The 18,605-nt window shown below is 33.4% G+C and overlaps 3 protein-coding genes across 3 annotated transcripts; 1 reads left to right on the plus strand and 2 right to left on the minus strand.

Moving 5' to 3' along the window:
- Positions 1–2,172: 2,172 nt before the first annotated feature.
- LOC111373678 (VQ motif-containing protein 11-like) lies at positions 2,173–3,207 on the plus strand. The gene has a single exon (XM_022996242.1). The coding sequence runs from the start codon at positions 2,482–2,484 to the stop codon at positions 3,103–3,105; it is 624 nt and encodes a 207-aa protein (XP_022852010.1). The 5' UTR covers positions 2,173–2,481; the 3' UTR covers positions 3,106–3,207.
- Positions 3,208–5,598: 2,391 nt separating this feature from the next.
- LOC111373684 (protein FAR1-RELATED SEQUENCE 8-like) lies at positions 5,599–9,066 on the minus strand. The gene is made up of 2 exons (XM_022996251.1): positions 8,926–9,066; positions 5,599–8,103 (listed from the first exon to the last, which is right to left on the minus strand). The coding sequence occupies exons 1-2, from the start codon at positions 8,992–8,994 to the stop codon at positions 5,830–5,832; spliced, it is 2,343 nt and encodes a 780-aa protein (XP_022852019.1). The 5' UTR covers positions 8,995–9,066; the 3' UTR covers positions 5,599–5,829.
- Positions 9,067–10,725: 1,659 nt separating this feature from the next.
- On the minus strand, positions 10,726–14,643 carry LOC111373673 (signal recognition particle 54 kDa protein 2-like). The gene is made up of 9 exons (XM_022996237.1): positions 14,240–14,643; positions 13,900–13,999; positions 13,583–13,736; positions 12,568–12,718; positions 12,338–12,486; positions 12,053–12,153; positions 11,757–11,914; positions 11,224–11,338; positions 10,726–10,835 (listed from the first exon to the last, which is right to left on the minus strand). The coding sequence occupies exons 1-9, from the start codon at positions 14,468–14,470 to the stop codon at positions 10,726–10,728; spliced, it is 1,269 nt and encodes a 422-aa protein (XP_022852005.1). The 5' UTR covers positions 14,471–14,643.
- Positions 14,644–18,605: the final 3,962 nt, after the last annotated feature.

The following is an 18,605-nucleotide window of genomic DNA, read 5'->3' on the forward strand; positions in this document are numbered from 1 at the left end:
TTGAGTGGGTGGGTCGGATTTTTTTATTTATTTCTTCTTCAAATTTGAATCCAGAAAAATAACTACTCATTAAAATTTACGTGGGGACATATTTCTGTTCATATTTAAATCATTTGCAATGGTCAATTAGTAGTAGTATATTATCAGCCTATTTGGGAGTGATTTTTTGACCGTTATTTCACTATTTCAATCGTTATATTTGACTTTTTCTCTCACAAGTGGACCCTACTTTTCTTCTAACGATCAAAAAATCAATTCTCAAAATCACTATGAATTTGTGATTGAAATTAATATTTGGCTTTGATTAAATTTATAAATTACTATTTATCCAAAAGAAAATTTAGATATTAAAATCTCATGTGACGACTTTAGAGGTAAACTAGAAAATATTGAATTAGCCCTAGTTTGACATTCTTTATTTTAAATCCCTTTTTCTAAATATTTATTTATTTTTAACCACATATTCACACAATAAATTATTCTGTACGCAAATTCAAATTTTCTCTACTTTAAATTATGCATTCTTCAAAAATTCACTATTTAAAATATTCAAAATCCTAAATAATGGCCATCAAAGATTGGCTTAAATTAAAAATGAACAAAGAGAATAATGGAAGCCACACAAACATATAGCCAATTAATACGCATTTTGACGCTCAAATCCACATGAGAAGTTCGATCAGAATTCAACTCATGGAACATAATGAAGAATTGAAAACCTTGTTATTAAATACTTTTGTATCATTATGAATAGACTAAGGTTCACAATAAACTATATTAATTTTGATATAGACTTTTAGAGAATTTGTTTCATTTATATAAACACTAACCTCTTTAGTTTTTACCTCTCCGCCCAACTCAATATTTAACACACACAGGTGAGGCAAGATAGCAAACTTAGAGCCTGTTTGGGAGTGATTTTGAAAATTGATTTTTTGACCGTTAGGAGAAAAGTGGAGTTCACCTGTGAGAGAAGAAGTCAAATATGATGGCTGAAATAGTGAAATAACGGTCAAAAAATCAATTTTTTTGGTTGAAAAAATCGCTCCCAAACAAGCCCTTAAAGTGAGTCTGGTTGGGATTCACGATATTTAATACTACATTTAGTCCTTGTTTGAGCCCCATTTTGGGGGGAAAATGCATTTTTGAATAATGTATTGATGAAAAATGTGTGGTTAAAAAATAAAAAAAATTTGAATTTATGTGTAGTATTATTTTATTGAAAAATGTGTGATTGAAATAATATCAAAACACTATTAAAAATGCATTTTTTTTTTTTTGGAAGAACGGTGTTCAGGCTAAATATATAATTTTCTTATTATTATTTACTGAAAGAAGTAAGAAAACCTTATATAATTATGAGAAATTGACTGACCCCTTAAGTCTTCCTCGTTTCCCGTTTCAATGTCCCGTTACGAGTTATGACTCATCATTCATTGCTAGCTCTTTCTCATTTATTATTTTTTCACTTTTTCTTTCAAATTTTCAAACTATCCATGAATTTTACGAATTTAAAAAAATTTGATCCAAATGTTATTTTTTCCTCCATTCTTATTTTGGTATAAATTTTAATAACTGGAGAATTTAATAAAAAGACAATTACACTAATAAATTTAATTAACATTGAAAAATAGGTTCATGTTTGCTTCAGCTAAAAAAATTATTAAAATCCAAGTTAAACTCAACAATCAATTTAACCACACATTTATGAGACTCACAACCATATATCTCATCAATATTTATCAAAATTTACTAAAACAATTATTATCTAAACCAAATGGAGGCTAAATATATATCTCCTATTTGGTATGGATTAAAATCAGATTTTTAATAGATTTTGATAAAAGTTGATGAAATGTGTGATTGAAAAGTAGTAGATCCCGTTAAAATATGTGGTTAAAATTAATTATTGATTTTGATTTTTATATTAAAATATGAATTTTAAGCTCTACCAAACATGGGCATATTTACTCAAGCTAAGATACGTTTTAAGTATTGTTATAAATTTAAAAAAGAAGGATATACAATAGTCATCCTCATACACATCGTAGGACGCTATTCCTATAGAGATAAATGCGCTTTTAAATCGTCTTGTATCAAAATGAAATGGCGAGCGAGATGAAAAATTTACTCTCGAGAACAAATCAAGTGAAGACAGTGTAAGCTTGTAACTCAGAGAATCACAGCGTTGAGAGTTCGAATGTCTCCTCTCCAACAATTGACCCAAGAGGAAAATAGATGGAAAATCATACCGATACCCTCATTTCAATTTGCGTGGAATTAGCCAAGGTAGAGTGGAAATAACAAAGCAGTATATTCAGGTGGTTTGCCGAGTTAAAATTCTTCGGCTATCTGATATTTTTACCTCCCTCGATGAACTTTTCTCTCTCATCTCTCTATGTGTTATATAAACACCTCATTCGATAATACTTTTTCTGGATTTTCTTTTCCGTTTGTGTTCATTTTCGTCTCTTCTTTCAAATGGCTTCTTCTTCTTATAGTCCCAATGCTCGCAAAAATCCCGACTCCGACGTACAATTTGTTGCATTTCCAAACGGATTCGATCCAAACTCAATACCCAACACCACTTTTGTTCAAGCCGACCCTTCAACATTCCGAGCCGTCGTTCAGAAACTTACCGGGACTACGATCCTAGACTCAGCAGCCCACAAACTCCCAGCCACCACCCCCTCCTGCCACGCCGGGAAACCCATCACAGGCGAAATGGGTCCTAGGAAACCCGCCTTTAAACTGCATGAAAGGAGACCATCTGCAAGAAAGCTAGAAATCAAGCTCGGAGGCGGCGGAGCCGCCGGTTCAAACTCAATGGTTTCGCCTTCTACTGCAAGGCATCAGCAGAGGAATTTTTTGGGTAATGGTGAAATGGTAATGGCTTCACCGGTTTCGCAATTGGAGCTTTTTGCACGTGGGAGTCCAAGAACGCCGAGATCACCCATGGAGGAAGAAGAAAGAGCCATTGCTGAGAAGGGGTATTATTTGCACCCAAGTCCATTGAGCACTCCACGAGGGGCTGAACCGCCGGAGCTTCTGCCATTGTTTCCAGTTCAATCACCTGAAGAAAATAAATCATTTTCTCTTTTTTAATTATAGTTGTTCAATTTTTTGGATTATTGCCTTTAACTTTTTATGTATAATCTCTGCACTAGCTAGCAGTGTATAAATATCTATGTCAAGAATTTTATTGCATTTTTTGTTGGTTTAATGAAATAGTAGTATCAAGAAGAATCTTGATTTTAAAAAAGTAATTAAAAATAACTTTTAGTCGATCGATTCAGCAAAATTTCTATCGAAAAAAAGTCAAGAAGCATGAAAAATACCCAAATGTGATATTTTTCAAATTCTTTCAAAAAATTGAATCTTTAATGAACCTGACTCGAAGATTGAAAATCAATGAAACATTTACGTGTACTGATCATCAAAGTTTCAAGTACCCTGGCTTGTCAATAATTTTTTACCCTGCAATAAATGTGTCAAATCTAGCTAAATAAGAAAAACCGTTGTACTTGTGTTGCACAGAGGATATTGCTTGCTATTATTATTAGATACACGAAGTTTAGATATGAATGGGAAATGATACACTATGGGACGAGATTAATGTATACGTGCTAGTAAGGATAGTCGCACTTATAACGTATGTTGATGGCTCTAATAACGTATTACATACAATACACAACCTTCATCTGTCTTAGGCCATAACAGCAATGCAATAAAACTAATGTATCTATGTTTATAATGATATTTCTACTTGTAACGTACATGATGTTGATTATTTTATTATCAAATATTTAAATGTTCGAGTTTTGGATACGTAGGAGATTGTGCATCCTTAATGAGTCTTAAATGTCAAAGAATGCAATAAAACTAATGTAAATATATGCTCGTAAGGATATTTATTCTCATGACACACGTTGATATACATATCAATCATTTGTTATATGCAAAAAGATGCATCATTCGTTCATTAGTCTTAATCACCAAGTCTTGTAACGCATTTTGATGTCAGTCGCTTGAACCTGTAACTATGTTGACATTAGTAACTTGAACCCATAATTCGTGTTGATGTTATCGATTATTTATTACAAATCACGCTAGTTTTAAACATGTACGAGGCGAGTTGCAACCTCCACTAGTCTTATACATCAATAAGGTATTGAAAGAAAAATGAGGGCATTAGAAGTCAAAAAAAGATTGAAAAATTGGAATTCACCTTTGACAAAAGAATTCCATTGATTGTAAGTAACATGACAAGAAAGTCTTGCAAGAAAACGACATGGGTACTCACCAAATTAAACCTTATCTATAGACTTTGGACCTAATCTAGAGTTTTTTTCATCCATGCATCTTTTCCCATGACTTGAAATTAAAACTGTCCACCATTGATTGCCCAACCCTGTGACATTTCACAGTTTACCCTAAAAATAATCTGTCCACTTAATTTAATCCCACAGATATTTTGTATGGATTAGAAAATTTATCTTGTCTAGTCTTTCTTACTCATATTACCTTGTGATAATCATTACGTCGTTCTCAATACAATGCATTTTGTAACTCACGATATCATGCATCTTAATTATTATTATTATTATTAATTCTTTTTGTAAAAATATATTAGTCTAGACACTCAATCTAATTACTAAATACGTCATAATTGTATATTATCAGGTTACCAAATTCTTTCTCGACATGGTTCTCGTATATTATTTTTCTATAAATAATAACATTTTTATTTACTTATAGAATAGAATATAAGGAAGAGTCCCAGTCAAAGGAGGAAATCATAGCTTCTCTGCAAGGGAACTATTTCTCCGTCGGCGAAAAAGCGTGTTTTCTTCTACTTCCTAAACAGAATTTATATACTTGGGTGATCTCTATAATTTCCCGTAAAACAAGTTTTCCCTCATCACTGTGCAACCCCCATTTTTTTTTTTTTTTTTTTTAACATTTATATCTAAATTTTTTGCTTTATTAGATAGCGACATATCCGAATTCATGTGAAAACTAAATGTTGACTTTTTAGGGTCATCCATTTTCGGTACATCGAATAGAAAATGAAATGCAAAATAAATTAATCAGGAAAACCAAAGTCAGTTTAGTGGATTCTGGCTAACTTCCTCAGATAGAAATGTTACAAGTACAAATTTTTTTAACGAATTTTATACAGAAAACACAGCTGTCTCACAGGGATTGACTACTGCCAAAAACAATTTTTGACAACAACAAATCATAGGGAGAATAATTCATTTCCGTATCTTAACATATTCCTATATTGAGCCTTAGAAGTTCGATCTTCAATTAAGGTTCTCTTTAAATTCCCAGCGATATTTACATATTTAACTAGCATATTTCACCGATAAAGTAAGTTCTCAACACAACCCTTCGTTTGATGAACCTTTAAATACAGCACAAAAATTCCTGGCTATTGAGCGGGGTGCAAACTGATCTGTCGATACATGATACATAAAATTATACGATATGGACACGGAGTGCTCAATTAGAACTAATGAAATAGATAATCATGGTAGGCACGATAGATGGAATAAGTTTTCGAGGAAATGAAATCTCCGAAAGATAAAATGCCACTTAATTTCTTCACATCATTCCATTACTTTTCACTCATTAAATAGAGGCACAACATACATTATCCAGTTCCTAGAAAATAAACCCATTAAACCACTTACAAATAAACATTTATTTGTTCCAATATTTAAACAAGAAGCATAGAAAAGAATATTCCACTCTTGCTGTACAGTAAAATGTCTAAATTAATATGTGACTAGAATAGTTCAATTTTGTACACTGTTTAGTATATTATACACGTTTGTCTGCTACAAGTCGTACCTTATTAAGCGACTCCTTGAATGCTTGCCAAGCAACCATATGATGATCTTGAGATGTCATTCCCTCTGCTACAACTTGCATTGCACGTCTATGCAAGTGATCAAACCATTGAACGGGGTTTGTGATATCAATATTGTTGGAACCTAGATCTGATGCATACAAGCGTTTCAAATCCTTCCTCCATCGTGATAAGATGTAATGACTTGGGACTTCATTAACCGCAATGTAGCTGAGGACACACAATGCATGTCGACACAGATACCCTCTGAAATTGAAGCAACCGCAAATACAGCGCACCTCGGCTCCTATTTTATCATAAATAACTTCAAAGTTTCTTGTGTCCCTTGCATCTCCCTTGGAATCTTGTTCTTTGACTAAATAGGTGATAACTGGCAGGTTAGCATGAATCTGAGTTACACTAAAACAGCTAGACATTAGCTCCACTTCATCTTGGAACTTTAAGAATATTTCCTTGGTATAAATGTCAGAAAGCTGTAATTCATAACTGCAACTTGTTCTCAACTCGGGGGTAAACTCTCTTGACTCAATATCATCAAGAGTTTCCTTCTGAATGCTTTTTTGTTGGAAGGACTCGTACATATCAAAAAACTCATTCCAAGTTGTTTGTTTATGTGCATATCCATGGGGGAAAGAGCTCATGCACTCACCTGGTTGAGAAGCAAACATTCCCGCAAAAAATGTATCTTTCAAATAAACTGGAACCCACCGCTCTCGGTCTTCATACAAGCTTTGAAGCCACTCGTGATCCCTGATAGCAAAATGCTCGATCATCTCCTCCCAATCAATTTCAAATTCTTCAACTTTTGTTGATTTGTACACCATTCTGTTCAGTATTGTATGAAACATTTCTGACCTCCCAACTTCTCCTAACTTTTCATGAATTCCCTTTATAACAAGGGGCAGACAGAGACAGTGGTGAGCCCTAGGAAAAACCTCGGCTATTGCACTCTGCAAGGCCTTGCAGTGGTCTGTAATTATAGTTTGCGGAGGACGTCCTGACATAGATGTAAGCCATGCTCTCAGCAACCAAACGTATGTCTCCATGGTTTCATCCACAAGCAAAGCACAACCCATCAAAACAGATTGACCATGGTGATTTACTCCAGTGAATGCCAAAACTGGAGTTTCATAATTATTTGATAAGCACGTTGTGTCAACTACAATCACATCTCCAAAATAACCATAGGCAGCCCTTGACCTAGAATCAATCCAAAACACATTCCTTACATATCCTTCATCATTTAGATCCATAATGTAGAAAAAATTCAGATCTGCAAGCTGTACTCGGGAAAAATAGTTGTAAAGGGCTCGTACGTCACCTTTCCCAAGTTTTAACCGTTTAGGCTGCTCAATATGATTGCTGATTTCCCTTTCATTTGAGCTTCCATAACCCACTGCATCAATAGCAGGAGTTCGATATAATTTGATAGTTCGCACTTCTACATCAACAGCTGATTCCAACTTCCTTTTGGCTCCTGAATCCATCTTCTTATGTGATTTGGAGTTTTGAGCCCTTTCTGGATCAAATAAATGGTTATGTTCAAGTTTAACTTCGTCCAACCTCCATCTGTTGGACTCTACCAACCTCAACCTTATCATTGCGAGGCATCCAGTCCTTGTTTCCTTTCTTCGAGCGTTTGCTTCTTTCATTGTTTTGAAACCCTCACAATTGCAACAGAGCACTGCACCGCGCTTCTCTTTGCTGTTACGCTTGGTCCAAGAAGATTTGACCCTGATGCCAAATCCAACCTCTTTGGCATAACTGTTGTAATAGTTATAAGCATCATCATATGATTCAAACTCCATTCCCACAACAGGAGAGACATAAAACTTTCCCTTCAACCCATCAATTTGGCCATCAACATTAGCAGTATGAGCATCTTTGTCATTCTCATACTCTTTTCCGGGAATTCCAAGCATTTGGTCACTGTTATTATCATGGTAGTTGCTCGGAATCTCAAGCAATTGGTCACTATTGCTCTCATGCTCATTGCTTTCAAATTCAAGCACCTGCTCACTGTCAGTCTCAAGTATTTGTTCACCATCATTCTCAAGGTCATTTCTTTCAACTCCCGGAACTAGTTCAGTAACATTCTCAAGGCCATTGCTCTTGATTTCAAGAACTTGGTCACCTACATTATCGAGATCATTAGTTTCCATCTCAAACTCTTCCTCATCATCATCCTCAAGCAGTTCTTCTCTATTTTCAGAAGCTCCTTCCATCTAGAGTGAAATAAAAGAGAAGAAACTGAAAAAAGCTTACAATTGCCAACAAGAACGATAAATCAAACCACTCAGACAAGTCATTTTTTTATAAAGAGAAAATTAATGCACATGAAAGCAGGAACGATAGCATAGTTTTACGATGCTAATTCCATAACAGTATCAGTCTAAATTTAGAACTCTAAACGTGAAAATAGAAGTGTAGAACCTGATATACTTCTCTCTACTGCAACTTTAACGATCAAGATTTCTACCTAATCCACTTTAGCATCTCTAATTTCAAAGATTACATGGTAATTGGTATGCCCTACCATCAATCAATATAGATAATTACATAAATGAAAATCCCTCAGAAAAAAAAAAATAATAATAATAAATAAATAATCCCCATTCTCCAGTAAAATCTGGCCGATATATTGAATCAAAATGCATAAGATAGTATCCTCATCACATGGGATGCTCATATCAATCACTGCGTGATAGTGCAAAAACTTTTAAAAATAAAATAAAATACGAAGGCAAAATTTGAATGCCATCAGGCCCATCACAATAAGGACTGAAGGACCATAATTCTGTATTTTTATTTTTTTTTTCAATTTAATTCAACACCTCTTAATTTATATGCTTTATAAACAACTTTACAAACAAAATTTCCTAACCTAATTTTCACAGGAAAAAAATGATAACTTTTTTTAGCAGAAAAATACTGGAAGAAAAAGGACCCTAAAATATGTGCAATACAGGAGTGTAGCTAAACTTAATCAGGTGGCTGAATAATTGTAGTAAAACGGCACGAAATTGGGGAAATTAAAATTTAATTACATTTAATTGGATGCCGATGGTCACTGATAAACCCTCTCCGGCCGGAGAAAAAGCACCGTCGTCGGCCATGTTTTACGTAGACTTTTACTTGAGCTTGTATCAAATTCTAAGAGGTTAGTTTTACCCTAACTAGATTCAAGATATTTTTGCTTCTAAATCCTTGTAGTTTCTTGTTATGTGAAGTTTTACCATAGAATGGGCGCTTTGCTCTAAATTTCATGTTGGGCACCAAAGTTTAGATAATTTCAAATTAGTCACCATACTTTTAAACAATTTCAATCCAGTCACCAAATTAGTCTTCCGTGTAAGATTTGGCTGACATTCCACGTGGCTTGATGGCTTGCTTAGGTGGATGATTAAGAGTTACAACATATTTTTAAATAAATCACTTTTTTTTTTGGTTAAAAAATAAAAGTGCTAAACTTAAATATTGATAATCAATTCTAATTTTACATTGTAGATAAACTTTTTTACTTCAACTTGTTCGTCGTCCTAAACAAACCAATAACTATAGTCGACGCTTGAGATGTTTATACAACAAATAAGTGATGGCAAAAAAATCCGTCCCGCCACGTGAAGGAAAAAAAAAGGATTAAAAATAATTTTATTTCTAAACAATTCACTAGTTAAAAACTCATTTTGAATTTGTATTTTATTTTCTAATAATAACATAACTCGAAATTTTGAAAATGTAAAAAAATTAAACGAGGCAACAAATGGGGCAAAAAGTTATCCCACCCTGCGCCGCCTTAGCTAGTTTGATCAGATCCCCTCCCCACCCCGTTGCCTTTCCTACAACAAATATATATGGAGACTAGATGTGAAATATGAATTAGAATAAATAATCATGTCTTCTTAAATCACGAAAGGCGATACTATTATTTGTTTATCAATTGAGCCGCGCTAAAATCAACTTTGTTAATCATACGATGATTTCAGCTAAACGTTTAATGAAATTAAAAGTGGGAAAAAGCAAAAGAAACAGACTTAGTGACGGGGCCTTTTTCCAGGATCTGATTTGGCGGTTTTTGATGGGCAATTCTCTATTTAATTTTTCTTTCAACTGCCAATGAACATATGCCATGTATATGTCTGTCAAAAAACCTTGTCAATGAGCCTATTTTTCTAGTGAAACTGTTAAAAGTGATCGTTAATTGTTGAATTCAAGAAGAGTGCAGACAATACATTGGTTCGACAAACCACTCTAGACGTCTTGTGACACCAAAAAAATCTGATAATTATGATAAATTAGTGTTCACTTTTGGCTATAATTAATCACGTCCCTGCTTACATGAATTTGAAAATGCTGAACCAAAATTTGAAGAATTAAGTAACAAGAATTTCTTCCTGATTAATTGGCCATCATAAAATATTCCACGAGTGAAAAAACTTTTATAGTGAGAAGTGCACGTTTGGCTAAGCTTTTTAAAGAATACTTAAGTAAGTTTACAGCTTAAATTCAGATCAGAGAACTAGTTTATACAAGGGATTGAGAGAGAGAGAGACCTGGAAAATCAGTAAGACTGTGGTGTGGAGTTAGGACCACTCTACAATTCAGCAACACCAATCAGTAAGACTGTAACTTTATTCAAGAAAAAGAGTGTGAGAGAGTCGTGGGCATTGGGTAGGGTTCCTCTTCACGTTCTATGTGCAATATACATACAAAACATTCAATGCATTGAGAGGTAGATAAAATCATTTTATCTCTTATATTTTAGGAATTTTGGCACGAACGGTCCTTAACCTTTTCCCTTCGTCCCTAACTTTAATTTTTTTACCTATGCTTTCTACTTCATTTTATTATAAGTCTTCCAACATTTCCTTAACATCATTTACTTGTCGACCCGAACCTCTTGCAATCCGCATGATTCGCGATTCGTTCATGAGCTTTGGGTTGGAACTATCCAACTCTACAATATGACAGAAATTTGATTAGAATAATGGACCAGAAATAACTAAATTGATTTGAACAAATTCGTCTTGGACTTGGAAGACCTTTGGCTAAGGTTAAATATAACGGGGAGTTTTAAATAACCATGTTTCCAAACATGTCCAGAGGTTACCCTTTTCTTAAATTTAAGGAAAAAATTACTTGACTTTAAAATTAACTTGTAAAATTACTTTACTTTAGAATTAACTTGTCTTACTGTCAAAATCAGAAGTTCTATTTTTTATAATAAAAATAATTATTAATTAATCATTTTGAAACAAATTTATTTACTTCTAAGTAAACCTTTTAATCTTAGCCAAACATATTCTTAACTGTCATCTGTTTGTAATCCCAACATGAAAACTCACCTTCATTAGTCATTGAATCCATCATTGTCATGTACCTTTTAAGCTTCGCCTGGCTTTCCTTTTCACGGCCTTTTGGCATTAACTCTGCACTAAATCCTGGAAGCATGGAGAATACCTACAAAGAAACAATCATCTTAGCAAATATGTCATTATGAATGTCTTGTGAAGTAGAAAGTAAATCCATGAATTATCAGGTCACAATAAAATTCAATTAAAACCAATTCTTCTCAACCCATCCTTTGGAAGACATATACATTAAGGCACCAAATTCAAAAGCAAAATGAGCATAAGCACCTCTTGCAACTTGCAAATGTTATGTTGTTTGCTTTACTATAAAACTACGTAGACATATGCTGAATTTCCTTAATCAGCCAAAATCCATAAAACTGAAAATTGAGCCTTTTTTTTTTTTCCCTTCCTTTTTGTGCAGATATGTGACAGGTTACACCAACAATTGTAAAAAGGACAAACTGACTACAAAAATGCAATGCCTACTCAAAACCACTAGAGAGTAACAGAGGCAAGTGACCTACCTGCCCAATAGGACCCATTTTAAGTATATTCTGAAATTGCTCATACATAATTCTCAATGTAAAATTTCCTTCGGTAAGCTTTTGAAGAAGTTCGGGCTGTTGGTCCATCGGAACAACTTCCTGAATTTTATCCATGAATCCAGACAAGTCACCCATACCTATGGAAAATTGAAAAATTATAAATTGCAAATCAAAACAAAACAAACAAAACAAATAAAACAACAACACAGATTATTCTTATTCGTTGAATTTACACCTGAAATGAAGTTAATTGAACTATGAAAAGGGATGCAAACCTAAAAGACGGCTCACAAATGGTTTGACATCAAACACTTCGAACTCATCCATATGTTCACCAGTACCAATAAATACGACAGGACTTTTTGTTGCTGCAACTCTGCAATGGGAGCAGAAGAACAGATATATCTTTTCAACAAGTACATTAAAGTGACTCATATCCATGCACGCTTGATGTATACTGGTTACGTTAGATGAAACCAACATACATTGCAAAAGCTACCATCTAAAAAATGCTTCCAAATAACACAGATGATTTCCACTCCAATCATTTAGGAACTTACGCACTAAGAGCACCACCTCCCTTGGCATGACCGTCCATTTTAGTAACGATCACAGCTCCAACTGCTACACTTTGCTTGAATGCTTGAGCTTGATCAAAAGCAGCTTGACCAATACTACTATCCATAACAAATATAACAAGATCTGGTTTCTGGAATATTTAATTATGACATTAGTATTTTCAAGTCCAAACTCCAGGTTAAGAAGATCTGAAGGGAAAAGTAAAACATACTGTTGCTTCAGAAACTTGGCGCATCTCTTCAAAAAGAGCAGCTTCTTGTTTGTGGCGCCCACTGGTGTCAACAATTATGAGATCACAATTTTCTTTCTTGAATCTTTCAACACCTTCTACTGCAATTCTCACAGGATCTGACTCAGTATAACTGTCACAGAAAAACATTGGTTTTGATAAGATAGAGGAAAAACATGACAATAACAATGCATAAATCAAATAATTCAATTGCTAAATGAAGACAAAGGAACCTCATATGTCAAATCCACTATTAGATTTCAATCAGTAAAAACAAAATATAACAACCATTTTGCCACATTCGCATAAGAGATTCCTTCTACTAATATACATATATAAAATCTGTACATTTGTCACAGCAAACATTGATTTCATAAGCCAGAGGAAAAACACGACAAACACAATACATATTTCAATTGATAAATGAAGACATAGGAACATCAGATGCCAAATCCATTATTAGTTTTCAATCAGTAAAAATACAAAATAACAACTATTTAGCCACATTTGGATAAGAGATTCCTTCAATAGATAACACATATATAGCAAGATCAGCACTCGAAAACCGAGGCAAAAAGGCAGGAAGAAACACTACTAATACCCCGTTTGGCCCCCATTATTTGGGTTTATAATGGGGCGATAACGTTTTTTTTTTTTTTTTTTTTTAAATGAATATTGTAAAAGAATAAAAAGTTTTCAATTTGTGTGTAATATTATTTTATTGAAGATTGTGTGGTTGAAAATAGGGGAGAAAAATTTAAATTAAATTGAAGAGTTTTAAAGGAAGCAAACTGGGGCTAAGTATAATCTAACCATAGCAAATTAAAACATATATTATTCTTCCCACAATTCAAATCCACCTCCAAATGAAAGGGAATTGTTGTTAACCTAGAGTCACAATATATGTCAAATTTTCAAGAATCAGTGTAGCATCAAAGCAACAATATGTGAACTTTAGGAAGAAACACAGCCATTAAAATATTTAAATCAAAGAGACCTTCCGTAAAAAGGAATTTTAGCCTTAGTTGCATTTTGCTTCAACTGATCAAAAGCACCAGCTCTAAATGTATCTGCACAAACCAGAGCTGGTTTCCAGCCCTTCTTCTGATGGTAGTATGCATATTTTGTACACGTGGTTGTCTTCCCAGATCCTAAAATCAAGTACAGGTGAATAAGTACATCAATTTTCTCAAATATAATGAAAAGATCCAAATAACTTAGAACCCCCCAAATATATGGCATGACATGAATTTATAACCAATATATGACATGAATTTATAACCAATATATAGTCATTCTAGAGTATAAACATACCTTGCAAACCGACGAACATAACAACACTTGTTTTCCCTTTCTTCAGAGCGAATGAAGGCTTTCCCGGATCCAATATCTTACAAAGCTCGTTAAAAATAGCCTACAGAAGAGACATTTTCAGACCTCATTTATTATTCCGGATTCCCACGATACCACTCAAATATCACAACTAGAATTTCTCAAAACCAGCGTTTCTAAGGCCAACGCAAATTAATACGCATTCTACGCCTAAATTTTCTTCTCACGTCCTCAAATTTCAATATTCACATCCAGTAAAAACAAAAGGCCAAATTAAATATTTCCTCAATCAAAAGCCATCCTCTATTGTTTCAACTTTTACCTGTTGGATGATTTTTCGTTTATTATGGCCCGCAGCTAGGTCATCGAGATTGACGATTTTCTTAATATTGGTCTGCATATCGCGGACAAGCTTGAACTGTACATCGGACTGAAGGAGCGCCCGTGTGATCTCATTGAGACAGTCATTCAGAACCTTCTCATCAATTATCGTCGCATTGCTCATCTGCTGAAGAGCCCGCGATATACTCCCTCCTAACTGCGCGAGCACCATCTTGATCGATTTGTGTGGTTTCTTCTTCAATTAGGGTATGAGGGCTTGAATCTATGTAGAGAAAGAAAGGTTTAATTTGGGGTTTCACCGGAGTATCTCTGATACGGTACCAAAGGGGGCCAAAAATATATGTGATGAGTTTGTTAAATTATTCAGTCAAACAATGCATTTGATTAAGCCCCCTTTGACCCCTTTTTTTTTTTTTTTTCCCCTCTCTCTTATCTTATTTTCCACTACACAATCTTTTATAAAATAATATTACACACAAATAAAAAAAATTTTATTTTTTTCAACCACACATTTAAAGAAACACTATTCCTACTATTAAAATTTGGAATAAATGGAAGCAAACAGGGGTAAATAGTTTCCTTCCAATATTTGTTGGTTAAATGGCCTTTCATTACAAAATACAATAAACAAATAATATCAAATATCCAAAATGCCCTTATATCATGTCCATCTTATCACGTAAATGAGTTTCACTTATTAATTGTCAAAGCACAAATAGGCGTAATTGCTTATAATCATGTATATACATAACGACACAATGGCTGCTTTCATCACAGTAATGACATTTGTGTAGTTTTGTTATTTTTACCTATATTTTGATTTATTTTTTTGTAACATAACCACCTCAAGTAATAGAATCCCTCATGTATATAAGATATAAAGGTTGACCACGTGACAAAGAATAGTTGAAATGTCATAAATTATATGTTATCGAGTTGGTAAAACACAAGTTATGTCACTAATTCATGTCAGTAAAGCTAATGAGCACGTCGTTCAACTTTTGTTTATATCATGTCAATCTTACAATTTAAATGAGTTCCAATTATTGATTCTCGTGTCACGAATAAGACATGACTACTTATAATCGTCTTTACACACATAATGACACGATAACTGTTTTTATCTCAGTAACGACACTTGTTCCATTTATTTTGTTATCACCAATATTTTGATTTTTTAATATCACAACCTCAAACAATGGACTCCCTAATGTACGTAAGACATAAAGGTTGACCATGTGATTAAAACGATTGAAATGATATAAATTATAATAAACACTTATAAGTCAGTAACGGCACGCGTGCCGTTCTCTTAGACGTTTTCATCTCAATAACGATACTTTGCTATAATGGCACTTATGCTGTTATCATGGATGCTTTAAGTCTAGTAAGGAAACTTATGTTGTTCTCATGGAAGTTTTGCAAGTATTGCGATGTAACGTATGTCGTTCTCATGGACGCTTATAAGTTTAATAACAATACTTGTACCGTTCTCATGGAATAAAACAATACAATTGAAAAAAAAAAGTATAACTGAAAGGCTGATTGACATTTTGTAAGTATTATGCCCTAAATCCAATCAACTTTGGACATAAATATTTTTGATATATAATTAGTGCAATTTAATGACAGATCTATTATTTAATTAATAGACAATTAAATAAATAATAGAGTCTGTAAATTCAAATCTTCATAATTTCTTAATCACAAGGAGTTGTAATTGTGAAATACAAATTACATCTGATTGAATCTTAAATCGTCCGTGATCGTAAGTAATAACGAGATATAGATATTGTTATTACGAATAAACCATCACATTTGACATTTCTTACTTGTGAAGTAAGTAGCTGATCTCACAAGCTAAAGTGTGGTGACACTTAAATAAATACATGGATGTTTTGTTATAGAACAAACCATTGGAGACCCACCGAGAGATTCCACATGGATAACTATCTGAGTGTCAGTGGTTAATCTCTAACGTTCGGTAGTGGAATTGGTCCTTTGACTTGAAGTCGTCATGGTACCTTATATGAGGACAGTCATACTTATTCGATGTTGGATGTTGCTCTACAAAGGGCCGCTAATACAACATCATTCGGGTACGTCAATAACTGTATGAAGGTTGTGATTGACCAATAAAGGATTCGTCACTCTTAGATAGTAGGAGATTATGATCTGCATCTCATTCAATTAAGTCGATGAAATCCTTGGCCAATGTGTACTTATAAGTCGAAAAGAAGTTTTCGACTTATATTGACTTAATAGTGGAGTGAGAGATATGATCGATAATCGAGATTGACATACTTCCATAACTCGTAATTGATCGGATCATATTGACGAAGGGATTATAGTTTCATGATAAACGAGCGAGTTTGATTTTGTCATACCACGTTACATTTTTCGTCACATGTATTACCCTAACACATTGCTAGATGTCAATTTGGGACGGCGAGTATGAATTGACGATAAATTAAAAGGGTACTCTTTTAATTTATCAATTTTGATCAGGTCAAAATAATATTTCATGTCGTTAGGTATCGTGATTGGGAACCTGATGGGTCGCACATAAAAGCGAATTGGAATATTACAATTTGTCAATTAATTAATTTAACAATCGTTGGATAAATTAATTAATTGGATTGATTATTTATAGGCCCGAATTAATTAATTGGATTAATTAATTTAGGGATCGGATTTAATTAAATGAATTAATTAAATATTGGACCGAATTGGGTCAGACCCGTTTGGGTTTATATAAATACATGGCTAGGGTTTTCAATCCATACAGCTTTTCCATAATTATTCTTGCTAGCACAACAGGAGAAAATCCTGGTAACTGCAATCTTATTCTCTATGTGGATTACTGTTGGAGGCTGGACAATTGGACAGTTATGGGTGGCGAATCAAGATTGCTGGAACGAAAAGAATAACAAAGAAGTTTGCAGATCTGGAAAAGGTACAGTCTTATCACAATTTCTATCTAAACACAAAGGCGATTCTTGATGGGAATCAAAATATGCTTTAATTTTCCACTGTGCATGTTAAGTAGATTCCCAACGATAGTATCAGAGCCTACTTTGTATTTGTTAGAAATTGTTTAATATGTTTGAACAATCAAATGTTGATTGTTATAATTTTTCATGGATCTAGCAATTAAGAAGAATTTTTTTTTATTATTAAAATTTCGTTCTGATTCGAAAATTAAAAAAAATGGCGGTGGCGGACAGGCGAGCCGTTCGTGACGCGGCATGTAGCTGCTGGCAACGGCATCACGCTTCTACTAGAGGTGGGCAAGAGCCTGTCGCCTTTAGGCGGCAGCGAGTCTTGCTTGGTATATGCCAGCGGCGGAGAAGAAAATAAAAAGAAAACTTTTGAATTTTCTAGGGTTTCTCAATTGGGTGGAGATGGGGGCCTCAATTGCAATTTAGGAAATTGCACGCCCTTGGTTGCAATTATGGAAGAGGGGGTCAATTTGCGAATTTTGATATAAGGACCTGTTATGCGATTTGTTAAATTGGAAGGGTTTGCTTATAATTTTAACCTTGGGTCAAAGTGCAATTTTTCAACCGAGGTTTTTAAATGCAATTTTGAAAAAGGTTTTAAAATTGTTTTATATGGGTTTTGACCTATTTTGACTAGAGTTTTAATTTTGACCCAAATTAAAATCTTATTTAAAAATTGACGACATTTTATATTTTCGTTAAGATTGAATTTTAACTTAAATATTAAACTTTGACCCAATTAAATTTTTTATTTTATTTAGGAGTGTTATCCTAGATTAAAATATTAATTCAACTTAAATTAGAGTTTGACTTTAATTTAATACTTAATTAAATTTTGATTTTAATTAATTATTCACCCGATTATATTTTTGAAATTAGAATTGGATTATAATCTGACATTTAATTAAAATTTGATTTTAATTAAATTGTGTTGTCCTAAAATTTTATTTAGGATTAGAGTTAGACTCTAATTTGTGTTTAATTAAAATTTGATTTTAATCAAGCATGTTCGCCCTAAGATCTTGGAATTAGAGTTGGACTCTAATTCTGTATTTAAATAAAATTTGATTTTAATTAAATATGTTCGCTAATTAAATAATTGATTAATATGATTAATTAATTATTTAATTGTTCCAATCCATTTATCTAAAAGAGTTTAGACAATTTTAATTGCTAAAAACTTGAAACGTGTTAGCATATAATATTAGATATTATATATACATACATTTATGTGATGAATGTATTATTAGTTGACGATTATGGACTCGACCATATGAATGTGTTGAATGGTTAATTTTTATCATTGTCGTTTTGTGGGCATGCGAGCTCTTAATTGTTTTGGAC

This window comes from Olea europaea, unplaced genomic scaffold, assembly GCF_002742605.1.
Source record: "Olea europaea var. sylvestris unplaced genomic scaffold, O_europaea_v1 scaffold1152, whole genome shotgun sequence".
NCBI lineage: Eukaryota > Viridiplantae > Streptophyta > Magnoliopsida > Lamiales > Oleaceae > Olea > Olea europaea.

Excerpts from the sequence above, each read along its gene's own strand:
- LOC111373678 (XM_022996242.1), top strand. The coding sequence starts at position 2,482 with ATGGCTTCTTCTTCTTATAGTCCCAATGCTCGCAAAAATCCCGACTCC.
- LOC111373684 (XM_022996251.1), bottom strand. The coding sequence starts at position 8,994 with ATGGCCGACGACGGTGCTTTTTCTCCGGCCGGAGAGGGTTTATCAGTG. Across the intron at positions 8,104-8,925 it reads CCATCGGCATCCAATTAAAT|ATGGAAGGAGCTTCTGAAAA; the intron begins GTAATTAAATTT and ends ATTTCACTCTAG.
- LOC111373673 (XM_022996237.1), bottom strand. The coding sequence starts at position 14,470 with ATGGTGCTCGCGCAGTTAGGAGGGAGTATATCGCGGGCTCTTCAGCAG. Across the intron at positions 12,719-13,582 it reads AAAATTCCTTTTTACGGAAG|TTATACTGAGTCAGATCCTG; the intron begins GTCTCTTTGATT and ends TTTCTGTGACAG. Across the intron at positions 11,915-12,052 it reads ATTTGTGAGCCGTCTTTTAG|GTATGGGTGACTTGTCTGGA; the intron begins GTTTGCATCCCT and ends AATTTTCCATAG.